The following is a 20,823-nucleotide window of genomic DNA, read 5'->3' on the forward strand; positions in this document are numbered from 1 at the left end:
TCCTTTTCCTGCAAATTCCTTAGTTTTTCCTATCAGCTTGACCCAGCCCAGCTTGGATGAAATGCTTATTTATAAAGTGTATTATTGGATTTGAGAAGGAACAGGGGCAAAAGATAGGAAGATAGGTGGGAGGAAGTGCCGGCAAAACAGCTTTGGGCTTATTCATTATTTTGCCGCAAAGACTTTTAAAGCACCTACTAGATGGAACCTTGGCAGAAATCATGCAAAAGTTGCATCACAATGACTTTACAAGAATTGAGCAGGGGGTGTGGAGCAGCCAAAATGTAGTTCTGGAGAGACAAAGATGAATAAAGTGCCTTTAAGGATTTCACAACATAGTGACAGGTAATTATTACACATCACCTCTAAGATGTCAAATGGGCATCTCAAACATGACATGTCCAAAACAGACATCTTGATCTTCCCCCTAAACCCATTTTTCTTTCTCCCAGACGTCTCTGTTTTAATAAGCAATACAACCACCCACCCAGTGCTCAAGCCAAAAATCTAGGACTCATCCTTTATTCCTTTCTATCCTGCTGATAGGATTCCAGTCTTTCAGCAAATCTTGTTGAAACTACCTACATAATATAGAAATACCATATCAACCCAGTGATCTGCCCCGGTGTAAACCACCATCATTTCCACCTATACAGTCTCTTAACCTGTCTACCCTCACCTATTCTTGCACCTACTCTCCCAATCCCTTCTTCAAAAGCAGCCAGATTGGTCTTTTAAACATCAGACCATTACATCTGCCTGGTTAACAACTTCTGCTGGTTTTCCATTTCACTTAGAATAAAATCCAAACTCCGATTCATGCCTTTCAAGCCTCTGTATTTAACTGGCCCCTGCATTTACATGGCCCTCATCTCCTACTATTCTTCCCCTGGCTCACTCAGTTCCTGCCACGGCACCTCAGAGCTCCTGCAGTTAAGCTGGTCCTTCTGCTTGTGTTGCTTCCATGGATCTTGGTGTGGCCCTCCCTGACTGCTTTGAGAACTCATTCAAACTCGCACTCTCAGGCCTGCCTTCCCTGAGCAACCTATCTAATATAGCCCTGCTGAACCTCCCCCACCCCCATCACTGTCACCTTCCAATCCCTTACACTTTTTTTCATTTCTTCTCAGCACTTATTTGTCTAATTGTGACCGCATTGTCTGTCTCTTCCACTAGGCTCTATGTTATGTACCATTAGTGCAGGAACTTGATTTTGTCCCCCATTCTATCGCACTGCCTGGAGCCTAGGAGGCATTCATTAAATGTTTGTTGAATGAATGATTAATTAATGTTAAAACTGTAATTGTTTCATTGATTTACTCATTTGTTTCCCACATCGCCCCCACGTGAATGTAATCTTCGTGAAGACTGGGATCGTGTCCATTTTGTTCACTACAATACCCCCAACCTTTGGACAGGGCTGTAAAAGTGACAAGTGCAAAGCGATGTTAAAGGAAGGGGAGGGGCACTAAACTGACTGAAGGGGCTAAGGGAACCTTCACAGATAAAACGACCTCTAAACTGGAAAAGAAACAGGGTAGAAACTAAAAAGACGTAGAAGGACTAGATTTCAAACAGAAGAAATCTCGCGAGATGTTGGACAGCCAAGATGGCTCTACCACTTGCCGCCACACTTAATATGGCGACCAGGGAGCGTTGCAGGAGGAAATCACGCGAGAGTTGCATCACCGCTACGGTCTGTGAATTGAGCCGGGGGTGTGGAGCAGCCAAGATGGAGCCGGCGGTCGGCAGTCCCGGCCTGCTGATTATGAACAACAAGCAGCCCCAGCCGCCGCCACCTCCGCCGCCCGCAACGGCGCAGCCTCCAACTGGGGCACCGCGGACCGCCGGGAGCCTCGTGCCCGGGGGCAAAGCCCGAGAGTTCAACCGCAACCAGCGCAAAGACTCGGAGGTCAGGAGCTTCGGGGGGCGAGGCTAACACCAGGCAGGCGGCGGCAGGGGGTCCGGGCCCGGGGCCACTTTCGGGTCCAGGCTGGGTTCGGCAGGGAAGTTGTCATTTACAGCGAAAGGTGCAGGAAGCAAGGCTGGCATTCCCCGAGGCCGGAGGCGTGAAGGCGGGGTCCCCGCCCGGAGCTTGGCAGACCGGGAGAACCTCCCTGAGCCGCTGTCGGCTCGTTTGCTCCTCTGCGGCCGGGGCTGTGAGCGCGACCTCCGGGTCCACCCCCTGCTTCAGTTCGGGGTGAAGAGTCAGTGGTCTGCGTGCGCTCCAGAGGGCGGGGCGGCTGCACCCCCAGACCCCCTAGTCATCTCCGGCTTCTGGTCGCGTGGGTTCCGCGGCGGACGGCGTGTGTGGGCAGGGAAGGGACTGGCGAGGGTTGGGAAGGCACCTGGAAGACTGACGGAGCTAATTAGCACTAGTAGTATGCACTGTGCGCCTCGAGGTTGCGAGAGTAGGAGGGTGAGCAGTCCTGTTCACTCTGACCTTAGCCACTGCAGGTTCAGGCCACGGTTTGACAGTGCCCGGTGGTTGGTGTGCCCAGTGCGCCCGATGCTGAACTGTTAAAGATTAGAAATATATATTTAAACATGCGTTAGGTCTCAGCATCCCTCTTCTCTTGCTAGTGGGCTGTTCCTCCCATTCCGTAGACACAGTAGTCTGGAGCTGACTAGTCACCTCACCCCGAGTTAAAGAATTACTCCCACTGCCTCCGTTGTAGAATTCATGAATGAAGACACGCACGTCGCAGCGCTTTAGGGCTTCTTAATCACCTTGTTCCCAGAGCACTTACTGTGAGGTTTTCTTCACCTGAGAGGACACCGAGGCTGATTAGCAGTCAGATGCTTATTGGTGAGAGGGAATTCCTCATTGTCCCGACATAATGTACCAGGTCATACCAAAGAGTGATGACGCTATCTTTAGACATGTGAAATCAGTTCCTCTCAAGCTTTTGGTTTCTGTTGGCAAGAGCAAACCTCTGATAAAACATCAAAATTTAGCAAGTTACAATCAGATACACTTTGAGCTTGAAGTGAATGACTTGAAAAAGCAATGAAACTGACGTTTTAGTAGCCCTTGCATGGTGGGCTTATTGCACATCAGTGGCGACTTCTTAATAATTTTTCAAGTATGGAGGATTATGAAAGTGGTAGGCGTGAATCCACTTTCATCATGAGAGGAGTCCTAGTTTTAAAATAGTGGCCATTAAATGCACTTGCTCTTTCTGCCCTTTAATTTCTATATAGACGCAACACGTGGAAGGTCAGGCAGAGAACACATTTAAGCTGAGAGACCTGCGTAAATCTGTTTTCTTACAGATACTGATGTGGCTCTTTTCTGAGTCATAGCTGAAATCAGTAGGCTGGGAGCATGAGGAATGCCTGCAGGCCAGGGAGGCAGATATTTGATGAGAGTCCACCGTGTGCCACACAGTTTTGATTAGTCCTTAAAAACCTTCAAGATAGATTTGTGTCATCCTCATTCCATAAATGAAGAAACTGAAGCTCAGGAACTTATGAGAGTGTGCACTCTGTTGCGTCGAATAAGGCGTAGAGTTCTTCACGTTATTCACTGTTCGTGGGTATATCACTTTGTGGGTGGTCTTTGTCTTCCCAAGTAGATTGTAATTAAGTTCGAGGACTACCTTTCTCTTCACCTCTTTTCCCAGAACAGGGCTTCCAAGATGGTGTGTTCTCAGTACTCACCTATCCCCAGCAGTAAAAAGATTCTCTTTGTCATAGTCTCTCCTGTGTGTGGGAGGGAACCCATTTCTGTTCAGCCGCTGCCTTCTCTGTCAGTTCTCACTGAAATTTGAGAGAAGGGCAGGAAGGCTGAGGGTGTCAATACTCATTTTTTTCTGAGCTATTGGTAGCCCACTAGCCAGAAAGAAATGAGGCTTCCAAAATCTTAGCACCATGTGGAATGGTCATTTCACTGCACAGAGAACATGGAAGCTTCAGTGTTCATTCATCCAACAAGTACTTATTTGACTATAAGCTATTCATTCATTCAGTCAGTCAGTCATTCATGCCAAGTAGTGTGCTGGGCATTGTGGAATCATTGGTGAGCAAAATGGACAAAACTCCCACTCTCGGGAAACTTGGCAGTCTCATGGAGAGGCAGACACTAAACAGATACACATGCGCATATATGATTATGAATTATGACAAGTGCTGTGAAGGAGCAGTGCAAGGTGCTCTGAGAGGGCTTATTAGGGAGACCTGAACTTCCCAGGAGACAATATACTGTGATACAACATCAGAAAAGTAGAGGCAAGGACGTCCTGTAACACAACAGTGTCTCTGGAAGCATATGTGTTTGTTCCTTTGGAAAACACAGTGATCTTTTGCATAACTCTCCTTTTCTCAGCAGGGCTATTCCGAGTCTCCAGACCTGGAGTTTGAGTATGCTGACACGGACAAGTGGGCTGCAGAGCTCTCAGGTAAAGCACAGGCCTTCGTATTATTTGGGGGTGCTGTTTTTCCTTATTGGTCTTTAATAAAATTAGGAGTGAGTGTCATCTTGGAGTTCATTTTTTCCCCCTAGATAGTCCTAGTAGTGATGTGTATATGTAAAACATGTCAATTATTGGGTTCAAGCCCTTTGTATCTCATAACTTCGGCTTGTCCTTTACTTTTATGAAGCATCTCTGCATGATCACCTTACTTGGCTGTGGCCCAGTCCCAGTGTGGACATTGATGTTCCTTGGCCATATGCAATCCCCCTGACAGTGATCTCTCCTAGAACAGGGGTCCTGAGGAGTGCCAGCAAGTGTGCCTGCATCTGTGCCCATCTGTCGCTGCCACTGCTGCTCACGTGTAATATGAAGTCAGCCTGAGTTGATTCTCATGCCTCCATAGCACAGGCCCTATTCTCAAGCCAGTTGCGAGACACACTTTCACGGTGGCGGTCATCCTGTGGCATGGCATGGTGGGGTTGATGCACGTCGGACTGGAAATGCCTGGCTTTATGCCTAACTGGCATCTGGTTATCGGCTGCAAGGGAAGTCAGCATTCTCTCCTTTGTGCACATCAGAGCATTAAGACCCCATTAGTCATTAGACAGCACAGTCCAGGAGTCACTGTGACTCAGGGACAGAGCTGGGTCTAGAAGCATACCTTCTCTGCTACATGTGACACCTGCTGTAGGACGTGGACATGGAGACGATGACACTTTGTTCTTGACAGAGCTTTACAGCTATACAGAAGGGCCAGAATTCCTGATGAATCGAAAATGCTTTGAGGAGGACTTCCGGATGCACGGTGAGATGATTCCCCCAACTTCTTGGCTCTTTCAACTTGCATCATGAGAGCTCTGCAGGGCTTCTCTTAGTCATCTGAATGACTTAAGTCATCCTGGAGTGGCCTGAGAAACCTGCTGAACCATGATTATTCAAGGCCAGATGGGACATTTAGGGTGGGCTTGCAGGTACTCTGGTGGGGCCTTTTCAGAATGTGAGTATTGGGGGAAAAAACCTTTATGTGATTAAAATTGCACGCAAAAAAGCAGTGTTTCAGGCTGGAAATTCAGGTTCATAGGGCAGCAGTGTGACCGCATCCCTTATATAGAGAGTAATTTATCTTTCTGAGTGTTCTGGTTCTGTGGCAGTCCTGAATTTGATGGGTTGACATGGTGTCCGTCCCACTGTGAGGATTTTTGTGGGCTCCAGTGTAAGTGGTCTCTTGCCCGGCAGTGACAGATAAGAAGTGGACTGAGCTGGACACCAACCAGCACCGCACCCATGCTATGAGGCTCCTGGACGGCTTGGAGGTCACTGCCAGGGAGAAGAGGCTGAAGGTGGCTCGAGCGATCCTCTACGTTGCCCAAGGTCTGAGTGGACACCCAGGGACCCCTGGCACCCACTTCAGTGATGCTGCCCAGTCAGATATGGACAGGGGCTCAGTGAGCTGTGCCCTGTGTTTGCAGGCACCTTCGGGGAGTGTAGCTCGGAGGCAGAGGTGCAGTCCTGGATGCGCTACAACATCTTTCTGCTCCTGGAGGTGGGCACGTTCAACGCTTTGGTGGAGCTTCTGAACATGGAAATAGAGTGAGTTCTTCTGAGGGGCTAAAGTAGGGAAAGGGCAGCGGAGGGACAGAGCTTGCAGAACTGGTTTTGAGAGGGTTATATGCGCCACATGGGGTTCTGTTCTAACCAGCCAGTTTGAATAACGGGAGATGCTTACCCAAACGTTGAAGACCAGTGAGGGGCCTCACAGCCTGCGAACACCAGAGAGCTCGCCAGACACTGCAGCTCCTGCCCAGGCCCACAGTGCCTCTCAGAAAAATAAAAAGCCTTCTCATTTTGAACCTTCAGACTCCATTGTGTTTGCACCACAGGTTTCCCTGCAGCAGGAAGCCAGGCACAAGTCTGACACATGGGCTCAAACAAAGCCTGCTGTAGCCTGTGTCTCCACTAGTCCTTTGCTTGGTGGACAGGTCAGCTGCTGCTCGTCTGAGGAAAACACCATCAATAATAAAAGCACTCATTGCGTGCTTATATGTCCCAGGCATTGTTCTAAGGACACTACCTGTACTAATTCATGTTAATGAGTTAGCTGCTATTACCGTCCCCATTTTGCAGATGAGGAAACTATGGCACCGAGAAGTTGAGTGCCCAGGGGCACATAACTAGTAAGTGTTAGAGCCAAGATTCAAACTTTGGCAGTCTGGTCTTGGGCTTGAGTCCTTATCCACTGGGTCCTGTGGGTTCTTTTGCAATCTAAGCGCATAGCATAGGGTTTTATCCCCCTGTTGGGCGACACTTGTCGGGGGAGCCATTTCTCTTCCTTCCTGGGGGAAGGCACTGACTCTCGCATCTCTCCTCCAGCAACAGTGCTGCCTGCAGCAGTGCGGTGAGGAAGCCGGCCATCTCCCTGGCTGATAGCACGGACCTGAGGTGAGGCGAGCAGCAAGCCTGGACTCCCTGAGCTCTAGCTGGAGAACGAGGGCAGGGCAGGGCATGGGCGGGCACCTTTGGGTTTCCTCGCTGTGTGTGCTCACCCTCTAATTTGCAGGCGTGATGGACTCAGTGTGATCGGTAGGCCCTACTGAGGGCTCTCCCTAGGTGGGGCCCTGGGTTGAGACTCCCAACGGAAATCCAGGGTGAAGATGCTTAACAGAGCCACAGTGAAATGTGGCCTCCTGCCCACACTGCTGCTGGGAAACTCGGTGGAGTGGCATTTTGTATTTGGACAAAGCACATGAGGTGGCTCCTTCTGCTTCTGCCTTTCCGTGCACAGCTTGATGCCTGTCTGTGTGGGGTTAGTCCTGACAACTTCATGACGTTTCCTGGCTGTGCCGGAAGTAATAGCAACTGCTAAAGAACAAGAACACCTTCCCATTTTTGTAAGGATTAGAATCTGACTCTTTGTGAATTTGGAAGTTTTCAGATAGATACTGGTGGTGTTCCCCACTGTAGTTACGGTCCCTGGCCATCGCCCTGCTTGCTCCTGATTTCCCCTCCATCATGGTGAACACTTCCTTGCTCTCACCTTGATCATCCACTGCTTTGTCTGATCCAACACGGGCTTCCATAGCTCACGCCTGCCTCTGTGTTTTTCTCATTCCGGGAAGCTCAGGGTAGTACATGCTTTTGGCCGTTCTTGTTCATATCCATCCATTCAGCAGCCACTTATTAAGCACCTGCTTTGAGCAAGCACTTTGCTAGAAACGGAAGACGATCTGGTCCCAACCTTAGCACCAGAGACAGAGAAGGAAGCACCCACCGCAAGGTGCTCTGTGGGACTCTTGTAGTTTTTTCTACATTACAGCCCTCCCCCCCAGCCAGCCTTGGTGCGCAGGCCTTTCTCGTGTCGTGTGGGATGTGAGGAAGCCAGGGGGTGCTCCCTTGACCCCCCATCCTGCTTCATTATAGCTGGCTTTTGTCGCCAGGGTCTTGCTAAACATCATGTACCTGATTGTGGAGACCGTTCACCAGGAATGTGAGGGTGATAAGGCCGAATGGAGGACAATGCGACAGACCTTCAGGGCTGAGCTGGGTAGGACTCTGGGGATCCTGGCTCAAGGCCCTGCCTGGGAATTGAGGCTGGAGGGCTTTGGGAGGGTCCTGTTCCTGCCTGTGGCCCTGATACCTTTGTGTACCCCAGGTTCCCCTCTGTACAACAGCGAGCCATTTGCCATCATGCTGTTTGGGATGGTGACCAAATTTTGCAGCGGCCATGCCCCTCACTTCCCCATGAAGAAGGTTCTCTTGCTGCTCTGGAAGACAGTGTTGGTGAGTGCGTCCTTGAAGGGGAATTCCCGTGCTAGGGGACAGGGCAGGAGGGAGAGTTTTCACTGTATATCCTTTTGAGTATTGAATTATATGAATATATTACTGCTTTGGTTAAAAAAAAAGTTCTGAAAGAAGATTCCTGAAAGGTGATGGCAAAAAAAGTGTCACTTTGGCCTCACTGCAGCCAAAGAGGACTTGGCCTTTGAATCAGGATAGACTGTTGGCTCCCTGGTTCCTGGAAGCGGTTTTCTGCAGTCACAGGACACGTCTCTCCAGGCAAGCTGCTCTTGAACCTGGAGTTTGCAAAGTGATTTGAGGCAAAATTAGAGCTGGTGTAATTGGGGCCCCCTCAGTCAGATGTCACTTGAAAGAAGAAAGAGTGAGTCCTTTGCCTACATTTTCCTCAGGGTATGGTGTGAAAGCTGACTCTTTCTCTAGCTAGTGAAGGGGTGGGTCCAGCAGAGTGGGCTGGCTAGCACCCTTGGCTTGGGAGCCGCTGTCAGCAGCCAGGCCCAGGCCAAACCAGGAGCCCTTCCCTCCAGGAGGAGCGACCTGGGGAGACAGCGGAGCTGGGGTCTGGACTCCTGCTCTTGCTGGGACTCACCTTCCCCTCTTTCAGAGTGGGCCAGCTCTGCGGAGCCAGGGCTCAGCGAGGTTAGGCCTCCTTAGAGTGCTCTACACATGTGACGTTGGCCAGATAAGCTTGTTGACCCCCACGAAGCCTCACTGAAGCCAGAGAGGAAAGCCGAATTGCTCAGAAACAGTGAAACTGAGCAGCCTAAAGTTGCTGAACACTGCTGAGGTTTGCTTCTAGGGGGATGTTTAGATGAAGGTGGGTTTTTTGTTTGTTTGTTTGTTTTTTAACTTGAACATCCAACAGTGTATTCCCAATTTGACTTTGAAAGACTGGCGTGTACAGCTTTTGAAGCATTTGAGTCTCACCTACTTTTCTAGGAACTTGAAGGGTTAAGCTCTTCAGGTGGCCTTTGTGTCACTCGAGGAGTCTGTTGTACACACAGAGCTAGGCGTGCCTCTGCACTAGGCTCAGTCAGCCTGCGCATCTCCACTCCTTGCCCCTGTGCTCCTCTCCCATGTTGATGTCGCTCGTTTTTCCTCGGGGTGCATTCAGTCCCTTGTTGGGAGGTTGTGTGGGTCTCTAAAGATATGGGTCACGGTGTCCCAGATGCTTTTGAGCTTGACACAGACAGGGACCCGCTTACGGACATGTCGTCCTGGCTCTGCACCTGTCTGTGACACAGTGCACACTGGGCGGCTTTGAGGAGCTGCAGAGCATGAAGGCCGAGAAGCGTGCCATCCTGGGCCTCCCCCCGCTGCCTGAGGACAGCATCAAAGTCATCCGCAACATGAGGGCCGCCTCTCCCCCAGCGTCTGCCTCTGACCTGATCGAGCAGCAGCAGAAACGGGGCCGTCGGGAGCACAAGGTGAGGGCGACAAGGTCCCTACGACTCCTGAGAGTTCTCAAGGTGCACGGGTGCAGTGGCATAGTCACTGGATGAGCCCCAGGTTGTTGGACGGTTGTTGAAGTCTCCCCTGATCAGCAAGTCAGAATGAATGCCTTTAGGGCAGGGACACTGTGTCCCCAGCCCAGGGCCCAGTTTATAGTGGGCACTCAGAATGTGGCACTTGTGAGGGACTTGGGCAAGGACTGATTTGTCACTTGGGCCCAACCTTGACTTCCTCTCAGGTTTTTCCACTGCTCCTGGCTCTCTTCCTACCACCTTTCTGTGTGATCACTTCTTTAGCTTCCATGCCCCTTTTTATCCAGTTCGTCAGTTGGCACTTGTCTGCTCTCCCGTCCCTCTGTTCTCAGGCTCTGATAAAGCAGGACAATTTGGATGCCTTCAACGAGCGGGATCCCTACAAGGCTGATGACTCTCGAGAGGAGGAAGAGGAGAATGATGACGACAGCAGTCTGGAGGGGGAGACATTCCCCCTTGAGCGGGATGAGGTGATGCCTCCCCCACTGCAGCACCCCCAGACTGACAGGCTTACCTGCCCAAAGGGGCTCCCGTGGGCTCCCAAGGTCAGGTGAGTCTCAGACCTCCGCAACACTCTGTGCTCCTGAAACCAGTGTTGTCACATCCCCACGCCTGGCACCGGGCCTGAGTTGTCACGTGAGGTCCTGTGCAGGGCCATGCTGGCCTTGGCCCTGCGATGAGCCTCTCTTAAAGTACCCAGTGCTGGCCCTGGGGGTGTCAGGGTGCTGGCCTTGCACAGAGAGGCCCTTATATGGCTCTTGAGTCAGTAACGTGGGTTAGCTCTTCGTTGGACATGATACTAGTGAAAGGGAGCGGGAAAAAATTAAAACAAGGACATTTAAGTGAACCCATCTCCACCCACCCTGGGGTTGTATATGATTTTTTTTGCGGTACGCGGGCCTCTCACTGTTGTGGCCTCTCCCGTTGCGGAGCACAGGCTCCGGACGCGCAGGCTCAGCGGCCATGGCTCACGAGCCCAGCCGCTCCGCGGCATGTGGGATCTTCCCGGACCAGGGCACGAACCCGTGTCCCCTGCATCGGCAGACGGACTCTCAACCACTGCGCCACCAGGGAAGCCCTGTATGTGATTTTTGACAGAATATTATAGATTAAGGAAGAATTTCTTTAGAACCATAATTAAGATGTTTGAGATATATGTGCTGAGTCGGTGGATGTCAAGGTTCCTGGATGTATATAAATGGTATCTGTTTGAAAGGGCACCAACTTAAGAAATAGATGGACATGTGAAAAGATATAGGGGGTCATTTTCTTGATCCAGGCTAAAGCCCCAGTTTTCAGTGATCTGTGATGGGAATACAAAACAAGTCATCAGAAAATGCAAGCTAGCCTGATTGTCTGAGACAGGACAGTATGACTCATATGAAAAAATCAGTAGCTTACAGCTCTAATTGTAAAAATTGTGAATATCTGAGAAATTCTGTTGTGACAAACTTGTTATTAATATCTGAATAAAGTATGCTTTTAAGTTTGATATATCACCTTAATCTTAATGAATAAACTAGTTACACATTTTTAGATTATTGATCCAACAGCATTATGAAGGACCTTAAAATAGTCTGAAGATTTCAGTTCTTTGTTTTTTTATTTTCTTTTTTCCAAAAAGAAAAACAATTGTGGGAGACTTTTTCTTTGGCTTCACAGTTTCTGGACATTCTGTGTTTTGTTAACCACGATGACTTGAGATAACATTTAAGAAAGCTGCAGTCTTTTCCTTTGGCAGAGAGAAAGACATCGAGGTGTTCCTCGAGTCCAGCCGCAGCAAGTTCATCGGTTACACTCTGGGCAGGTGAGTGTGATCCGAGTTCCTTTTAAAGAAAGGTAGTGGGGTCACCCTCCCAGCCTTTGGTGTGTGGGGACCCAGGCCTAACACAGGGCCTCTGTTATTCTCCAGTGACACAAACACAGTGGTGGGGCTGCCCAGGCCAATCCACGAAAGCATCAAGACTCTGAAGCAGGTAGGTGGCTTTGGGTGAGCTTTTGGCCTAGGTTGGTCCCAAGTGAGTAAAGTGAGACCAGCCCTTTGGGAGAAGCCTTTTTAGACTTCTGTCTGCCTGAGGGAACTGGGGGTGGAGGAACAGGTGGACAGTGGCGGCATCCTTTAAAACAGTTTTTCATGCGTTTTACTTATTTTAACTGAGCTTTTGTTTGGGGCACTTACTGGGGGTTCGTGAAAGATTATATTACCTGACAGTTGGGTTTTAAGGGGCTTAGTAAGTAGCCTGCCTTTTCCTTGCCCAAGTTCTAAGGCAGTTGAGTTAGGGGAGTAGGCAGAGGGAGATTGACATGCCAGCTTTATTGCCCATGGAGTGATTGGAGAATGAGGCATGAGAACACAACAACAATAGGTGTCCGGATACCTCACTTCCAGAGTTAGGCAGACTCGCCTACCCAGACCAGGCAGTGCTAGAACCCTGCTGAGCCTGGTCAAGGAGCAGAAGAGTTTACAGGCTTTTCTTTTTTCTGAAGAGAGAAGAGAAAGAGGGGCTGAGACTGTCCTGTTCCTCCTCCCGTACTGGCCAGCCCGGGAGGGGAGGAGTGAGTGTGGGGGGAGGGGCGGGGAGGGGCCAGGAGTGCTCTGTGCACTGGTGTCCCTCCACCTGGGAGGAAGCAGCACGAGTGGGGAAGAGGTGTGGCCCCTAATAGCATGTCTGGAATGTAAATGTTTATATGTTTTTGAAATTTGTGGTACCAAGTGGGCTTCGTGCAGGGGCTTTCTGAGCATTTGAGCCCTTGATTCTGAGTACCTGGGTGCTTGATTCTGCTTTTGTTTTCCTCCTGTCATTGTCACTATCTGCAAAACCCCTTTTCTTCTTTAATTTGCTTTTTTCCTGATCTGTTGTGTGCTTTTTTACACTGGTTATAAGAGGTAGGTGCCCACTTAGAAAAATATTTCAGGTTTGGGATTTTAGTTCGGGATCTGTATGGTGACTTAGCGCTCTTTGAGAAGATGGTGTTTGAGGAAAATTGTGTGGGGTCTTTGCCAGGTGTGGGCATTTGGCCAGAGAATGAGGGGTGTTTTCCCCGGCGCCTCGTTCCCTCTCTCTCCAGCACAAGTACACGTCGATTGCAGAGGTCCAGGCGCAGATGGAGGAGGAGTACCTTCGCTCTCCTCTCTCAGGGGTGAGTTGGAGGCCTTCCTCAGTCCGTAGGATCCCAGCTGTTCCCAGCACGGTGCTGGGCCTAGACCGCAAAATGCCCCAGGCCTGCCCTCAAAAAGCTCCCAGTCTGGCTCCCGCTGCAGGGCTGGCGAGTGGCAGGTCCAGGGCTTAAGAGCACAGACTCTGGGCCGGCCACCTTCCTCTGAATCCATTTAGTGGGTAGCGACCTAGGCAAGGTACTGGCTCTCCTTCCGCTTTCGTTTCCTAGCCTGTTAAATGGGAATGACAATAGTACCTTCTCCATAGAGTTGTAGTAAGGATTAAATGTGTTTTTACAAGTAAAGTGTCTGGCATGTTGTATCATTCAAGGTTTGCTATCATTATCATCATTTACATCCATACTTACAGATTCTCCTCCAGCCAGCCAGCAAGCTGGCTCAGGAGAGCATCGTCAGGACCGGGCTTTGTATTTGTACCTATTACCCATTTTGTTGAAAGGGAGAAGAGGAAGTTGAGCAAGTCCCTGCAGAAACCCTCTACCAAGGCTTGCTCCCCAGCCTGCCGCAGTACATGGTGAGTGCACTTCTCCTGAGTGTTCTACCTGCCATGGGGTCCCCTCCCGACAACACTGGCCTTGAGAGCATGCCCGCCAGTGTCCTTTAACCCCTCCTCCTGCTGCCTGAGCACCTCCAGAAGGACCACCTCTCAGGGCCTACTGCTGCCCCTGGCCCCTCTCATCCACACCGTCTGAACAGTCTGCTCCTCCCCAGATTGCGCTGCTGAAGATCCTGCTGGCCGCAGCTCCCACCTCAAAGGCCAAAACGGACTCAATCAACATCCTAGCAGATGTCCTGCCTGAGGAGATGCCGTGAGTATCAAGTCTTGAGTACTGAGTGTGTATGGCTCCTATGAATGGAGCAGGTCAGGGGCAGAAGGGTAGAGGCGAAAGGGGAAGTGTTTGCCTTTTCGTCCCACTGTTTGCTAGGTTGTTTGCTGTTGTCATTCTTTGTTTTTGTTGTTGCTGCCGCTGCTGTTGTTTTGGCTCAACTTCTCTGCAGATTAAGTTTAGGGTATTCCTGGCTCAGAAGAAAGAAAACGTACTGGGTGAAATACTCAGTTTTACTGCTTGCGGAGGTGGTTAATCTGGTTGGCCTGGATTCTAGTGTAGACTCTGCCGCTGAGTGAATATCTGAGGGAATTGGTGAAAGTCACTTCCTCCCCTGTAAAATGAATCGGACTGTGTTTGACATTTCCCCAAAGGCTCCTTTGAAAGCTATGTGATTGGGACATCCAGGACGTACAGTTTTAGCTTCTGGACAAAAATCAGCCAACAGCTGGACCTGAGCTGGGTGTAGATTCTTTCCTATTTGCCAGTGAACTGGCATGCAGAATATTTTTGAATGTCTCAGGGTGATAGTAAAATCCTTAGGGGTTCTTCCTCCCTGGAGCGCTGACCTCATCTTTTTGATGTGAGAGTACGAACTAAGATCACTTTGTGCTTTGAGAAGGACCTGGGCACTTGATCTCCTGCCTGCCTACCAGTACCACCCAGCTCTGAGGCCAGTTCCCTGGTGGGTGGACCCCTTGCGTCTGGTGGTGACAGCCAAGTGAGGGAGGAGGCAGCGTTGGCTAACACCAAAGGGAATGTCATGGAGCACCAGGCCATCGTGATGGTCCTTGGGAAAAAGCCTCCACAGTCAAATATCGACCTCCTCTTATAAAGATTTATAGTGAGAGCTCCTAAATTTGCAAGAAACTGATTTAAGTAAATGCTTCCTAAGTTTATCTGACTCCAAAACCCCTTTTCCCCATAATATGAAACATCTCAATATACTGGTATTCCACAGAACACACTCTGAGGAGCACAGGTTCATATGGTGGCAGAAGCTTAGGGGAGATCTTGAGATGAGAAGTTCAGTTTTGGAGGAAAAGCAAAGAAATAGGCTAAGGATGTATTTGGGGCATCACAAGGAAGAAATCAATTATGCTGAGCTAGATTGCTTGTTAGGTGGGTGGGTGGAGCTGGGCGTAACCTCTGAGATGTCCGTAGGGTGGGGGTGAGGTGGGAGCTTCGCCCAGAGAAGGCTCAGGAATCCCATCTCTCCTGGGACCACCAGAGAGGAGGGTGCTGCACCTGCTGGGGGCCCACCCGGGTGATTGTGCTTCTAGCACCACAGTGTTGCAGAGCATGAAGCTGGGAGTGGATGTGAACCGCCACAAAGAGGTCATTGTTAAGGCCATTTCTGCGGTCCTGCTGCTGCTGCTCAAGCACTTTAAGTTGAACCACGTCTACCAGGTACCTGCAGCCCCTTCCTCTGTCCACTGGGCCAGGGCCTCAGGCAGTGCTGCTCCTCTAGCCCCAAAGAACAGAGGCCTTGGCCTTCAAACCTCCTTGAGCTCTGCATGAATGTTCTAAGACACAGTCCTCCAGCCAAGGCCTTTTATCCCTGGAGGAAGGAGGGTGAGGTCCCACGGGCATGCTTATATTTCTTCCTGTTGCTTGCAGTTTGAGTATATGGCACAGCACCTGGTGTTTGCCAACTGCATCCCTTTGATCCTGAAATTCTTCAATCAAAACATTATGTCTTACATCACTGCCAAGAACAGGTGATAAGGACCAGGGGTCAGGAAGGGGTGGGTATGGCCAGATGGCAGGGCTCCCAGCTGGCCTCTCCCACTGAGTCCGTTCAGCACCCACAAGCCAGTGCTCTGGCAGGCGTCAGGACCCAAAGATGAATGAGACATGGTGCCTGCCTATAGAGAGCGCCAGTTTGTCAAACCTGAGTCTAGCTAGTCTAGTGACAGGTGACTCAGTCTGTCTGTGCCTGGATGGCAGGGTTCTCATCCTGGGCTCCAAACTGCCCTCACTGCCCTTCTGTGCCCTTTTTTTTTGAGGGGACTGGCTGGGCGCTTGCTCTCAAAGGAGTTTGGCTCCGTGCACTATAATGTCTTGTCCCCACCCCATCACCTGGCGCCAGCTGTACTTGACATTGACGGCTCATCAGCGTGATAACACCACAAGCTGAGCTGTTAGCCAGACACAGTCTCCAGTGGCGGCTTGGCATAAATTAATTGCCTTGAGAAGTCCGCCCCCCGCTCCAGATTTATTGCTGTGAGGGATAATGTGCTCTCTCCACCCCTTACAAGATTACGAGCTTGTCTCTGGCTACAGAGGGATCTTACAAGTTCACTCGTAGCAGGTATTTCCCCGTCTTAGAGCTGGGGAAAGTGGGGTGGTGCGGACAAGGTCGATTACTGCTTCTGCCCCCACAAGTGAGGGAGGGAGGCCAGGAGCCAGCAGCTGCTCCTCCAGACTCCAGCCCTCGCTCAGGGCGGGTGCCTGGGCTCTCTTGCCCTGTGCAGCATCTCTGTCCTAGACTACCCTCAGTGCGTGGTGCACGAGCTGCCGGAGCTGACTGCCGAGAGTCTGGTGAGTAACTAGCCTCTTCCCCGGCGGTCCCTTTGGTGTGAGGGTTGTGGTGGAGAGCCTGCCTCCCCCTCACAGGGGTAGAGGTTCTTCACAGGTGCGGTCACTGTTAAGTGCCGGGCTTTTGCAGCACTGTAATTGCATAGAAGGGCTGAGGGGCGGACCCTGCAGAGTGGGAAGATTTGGATTTAGGGCTTATTTCAGAAGTGTGGTCTTCAGGTGCTGCCGACCCAGAGCTCACCTGGTTGAGTTGTTTCCCTCTCCCCACACTGGAGCTCTCTGGGGCCACAGCTCTGAGGGAGCCACAGCCCCCAATATCATGTTCCATGTTTCCTGCAGGAAAATTCTAGGGAGCACCCCTTACCCTCTGCCAGCTTCTGGGATGGACGTCCCCCTGGGCTGAGGGGAGGAGAGGGTTCCTGGTACACGTGTGGAGAGGCTGAGCAGTGCTGACGTCACAGATGGGAGGGCCCTGGAAACTGCGGAGCACCTGCAGCTGTGCAAGAGATGATTGTTCCTGGGTTTTCCCTGTAGGAAGCAGGTGACAATAACCAGTTTTGCTGGAGGAACCTCTTTTCCTGTATTAATCTGCTTCGGATCTTGAACAAGCTGACAAAATGGAAGCATTCGAGGACGATGGTGAGTCAGCGCAGTCAGCAGGCATGAATCTTGGAGCTCAAAGCAGCGTGCCACCTGCTGTCTGGTCCCTTCACGTTAGAGGGCAGGGGTCCCCACCTAACTTTCCTATAGCCACATCCTTGCGTTTTAAGGGCTGATCTCTGGTGCCTTGATGAGTTGAACTGGAAGCTGGAAGAGGCTCAGTCATGTGCTGAAACAAATCTACATATATAGAAGGAATTTTCTGTATCCTCTTAATCTCCGCTGGTTCTCCACCAAGGTTCTGAGAGTCTCCTTAACCCTGAGTCTGTGGATCCCTTTGGGGCGGGGAGGTCCATGAATCCTTTGAAATTGTGTATATGTGCACATAGGGATATTTCTGGTGAAGGAATTCATAGCTTTCTTCAGATTCCAGAATGACCCATAATTAGGATGACCAACCATCCAGCTTTGCCTGGGACTTTCCTGGTTTTAGCAGTGGAAGTGTCCCAAGTCCCAGGAAACCCTTCAGTCTGGGGGAAACTGCAGCAGTTGGTCACCCTGCCCCTAACCCCAGAAGGGATAGCAGCATGGTGGTGGTGCAGGTATTTATTTCTGCCCTCAACATGGGCCTCCCTTTTAACCCTTCCCAGATGCTGGTGGTGTTCAAGTCAGCCCCCATCTTGAAGCGGGCCCTGAAGGTGAAACAGGCCATGATGCAGCTCTATGTGCTGAAGCTGCTCAAGGTGCAGACCAAGTATCTGGGGCGGCAGTGGCGAAAGAGCAACATGAAGACGATGTCTGCCATCTACCAGAAGGTGCGGCATCGGCTGAACGACGACTGGGCTTACGGCAACGGTGAGGCTCCCCACGAGGCGAGGCGGGGCGGGGGTGGAGGGGCACGGGGAGGTGACAGCTGTCCCTCTAAGCTTCCCTGAGTAACCTGGAAGAGCCCAGCTCCTGCTTCTGTAGCATCAGGATGGGAGCCCTGGGAAGGACTTGGAGAAGCTGCCAGGCTTGGCATCTGTGATCATACCCATTCCTCTCTGTGCCTCCCCTTTCCTTTTCCAGAAATGGTCACAAGACTTTCTCTGTCCTCTCGTCCTCTCTCCCCCCTGCAGCTGCCGTGGTTCTGGTCACTGAAATTCTCACAGCTCCTGATGGATTCCCTGCCAGTTCCTTTCTCTCCATCAGTGCCTCAGACTTTGCTCTAGTGATCTTTTTAAAATACAGATCCAGTGGTGGTACCTCCCTGAGTAAAATCCTTCATTGGCTTCTGATTTCCCTAAGAATTAGTGCCAAACTCTTAACGTATTTAAGGCCCACACTTTGTCCCTCCGTGTCCTCATCTAATCTGTTCCAGCTTCCCCTCAGCCCAACTTCCATCACACCTATAGGGCTCTGGGCACAGTCAGTGCACATTGGCCATGCTTTCCCCCAGTTTGTACCCTCTCCCGGCAGCGCACCTCCCCGTACCCCCTAGTTGTTCTGTATCTGCATGTGTTCCTCCCCTCCGCACCTTGGCCTCCCTGGCAGAGTGGGTCTTCCCGGTGTCCCCTGAGCATGCTACCCGCACCCTTACAATTCCCGGCCACAGCACCAGGACCATACGGCTGCATCTGCACTCCCAACGCCCTGAATTCGTGCAGAGCCAAGGTGGCCCACAGCACCTGGTCAGGGAATTGAGAGAACAAGCAGAGGAGGGGATCTGCACATTCCTGCCTCTGATCCCAGAGAGCCAGGGAGAGCGTGACTTTGAGAGAAGCACGTTGTACCCCTGGCTTTCCCTCACTGGATCCACATAAACTGCAGTGTAGCCTCTTTCTCCGTAGCTCTGGCTTTTCGCCTTTGACCTGACTTACCTGTGTGTCTAGGAAAGAAGTCCTGTCAGTTTTCCCGAGGATGGGGCTCGGAGGTTTCCCGCTCCTGGTTGACAGTCAACATTCCAAGCCCAGGCTGGCGTGGCCCTAAGCTGCAGTGAACCCCAGGGGAGCTGCCACAAGGGCTTGGCTCCTAACCATGGCTTCCTGCTTTGTCCTAGATCTTGATGCCCGGCCTTGGGACTTCCAGGCAGAGGAGTGTGCCCTTCGTGCCAACATCGAGCGCTTCAACGCCAGGCGGTACGACCGGGTCCACAGCAACCCCGACTTCCTGCCTGTGGACAACTGCCTGCAAAGTGTCCTGGGCCAGCGGGTGGACCTCCCTGAGGACTTCCAGATGAACTACGACCTCTGGTTAGAAAGGGAGGTCTTCTCCAAGCCCATTTCCTGGGAGGAGCTGCTGCAGTGAGGCTCCTGGGCAAGAGACTGAAAATGAAAGAAGGGGTGATCTCCAGGTACCCCAGGGGCTGTCCTGGTTCCTTGCTGCAGTGCTCCCATCCCCCTCCAGGTGGCAGCACAGCCCCACTGTGCCCTTCCCAGCCAGTGCTGGGTTGGCTGGGGAGTCTGCATCTGACCTCTCATTGATTCCCAGCGTCCTGCTCGTGAGTGGTCATCTCTCTGCTTGGGATCCTCTCTTCCTTCACTCCTCTGCGCCCTCCTCTCTTGGACATAGTTGGTTGCAGCTCATTTGTCATTCCACCCAAGGCTGGGAAAACCTGGGATGGGCTGGGAACCCGCTGCATCTGAATTTCAGGGGTCACGCTGACTCTTCCTGAGACACAAATCCTTGGCATGTCAGCTTGCCAAAGAGGAGGGCTTACGATTAGAGCCAGGCCAGAAAGTCAGAATCTTGGTTTTGCTTTGGGGGCTTTCTGATGTCATTCCAGCCTCTTGCTAAGTTTCATCTAGAAGCAATTGCAGAGGCTCCTGCAGCTGCCTCAGCAGTTTGGTTTTGGACGGGGTTGGGACAGGAAGAGAAGCTTCCCTTAACCAGAGGTGCCATTTTTTTTTTTCTTGGTGTGCAAGGGTCTGTAAATATATATGAATCTGTGTGTGTTCTCTTGTGTCATATTGGGGTTTTTAATGTGTTTGTGTATTCTGTTTACATTAAAAGGAAGCAAAAACAATGCCCATTGCCTTGTCTGCAGGAAATATGGCCCCTGAATATCTCCTCCAGGTCTAGAAAGAGAGTTTTCTTGCCAGCATTGATAGGTCACCCCCTTGTCCCTGCCAAGCTGCCCACCTTTCTCATCTGAGGGGGAAGGGGGGGAGTTGGCACTTATCCCAAGTGTTCTTTCCCCACATCAGTCTGGTTTTGCTCCAGGGCGCCCAGCCCCAGGGCTCTGGGTTGCTGGAGCTGTAAGTTGTCTGCACCCCTGGGTTAGAGGTATTACAGTAGGCGCCCCAGGTTTCTCTGCATCACACCCCTGAGCTGGACTCAGCCGAACCAATTTCAGTATTAGGGAGGGAGGGGCCCGGTCAGAGAGGGGGTCGACTGCTGGACCCTCACTGGGGTAGATGGGAACTGAGAGGAAGCTTAAGTGCCCAGAGCCTGGGGAAGCAGACCGTCAGGAGTCCCGGGAAAGGGAGTGTCGGGAGGCCCAGGGGCCCGCGTGGCTGAGGGAGAAGCAAACACCTTTGTGGTCAGTGTCAGTCTGAGGCTTCTGGAGCCTACATCTGGCCTTCAGATCCCCGGACGTGTCTGCCTCCGCCTTGCTCGATCTTGACGCTCTGCTTCTGAGGATCTTACCATTCTGATGCTGAGAAAAGGAGTGTTCCCTTTTAGGAATTGCTTCAAGTTCCCTTATCTTACCTGTAGGCCACCTGTAGGGGGTTTTAAGTCTCCAAGGGGTCTTGACTAATAAAAGAAACGTATTCTGGGGGAAATCTCCCCTTTGTTGGCTCTTCCGTTCAGTACGTGTCCACTGAGCCTCAGTCCAGGCCCTGAGCTGGGCTTCTAGGACAGGCCTTTATGCGCCAGTGTGATTATGAGCAGCCGGTAGGAGCCAGCAGTGCGTCCGTATGTAAGTCACACGGCCTAGGAGATGGGAAGTCCCTGTGATTGGCCTTTGCCACAAAGTAACTTGCACAGGACAAGGGACTTTGACA

At 51.3% G+C, this 20,823-nt stretch overlaps 1 protein-coding gene across 2 annotated transcripts; it reads left to right on the top strand.

The window, feature by feature from the left end:
- The first annotated feature begins 1,716 nt into the window (after positions 1–1,716).
- STRIP1 (striatin interacting protein 1) lies at positions 1,717–19,841 on the top strand. Of its 2 annotated transcripts, none has more exons than XM_060026888.1 (21): positions 1,717–1,912; positions 4,328–4,400; positions 5,146–5,220; positions 5,652–5,786; positions 5,885–6,005; positions 6,786–6,854; positions 7,850–7,956; positions 8,065–8,192; positions 9,452–9,634; positions 10,024–10,241; positions 11,433–11,498; positions 11,604–11,667; positions 12,761–12,832; positions 13,309–13,383; positions 13,581–13,678; positions 14,980–15,106; positions 15,317–15,417; positions 16,174–16,240; positions 16,772–16,876; positions 17,488–17,692; positions 18,876–19,841. In XM_060026888.1, exons 1-21 carry the CDS (start codon positions 1,733–1,735, stop codon positions 19,121–19,123), a joined length of 2,517 nt encoding a protein of 838 aa, XP_059882871.1. In that variant the 5' UTR covers positions 1,717–1,732; the 3' UTR covers positions 19,124–19,841. The 2 variants fall into 2 exon arrangements, with proteins under 2 accessions (XP_059882871.1, XP_059882879.1); XM_060026896.1 differs by having other exon boundaries at positions 4,331–4,400.
- The last annotated feature ends 982 nt before the right edge of the window (positions 19,842–20,823 follow it).

This window comes from Delphinus delphis, chromosome 1, assembly GCF_949987515.2.
Source record: "Delphinus delphis chromosome 1, mDelDel1.2, whole genome shotgun sequence".
In the NCBI taxonomy this organism is placed as follows: Eukaryota; Metazoa; Chordata; class Mammalia; order Artiodactyla; family Delphinidae; genus Delphinus; species Delphinus delphis.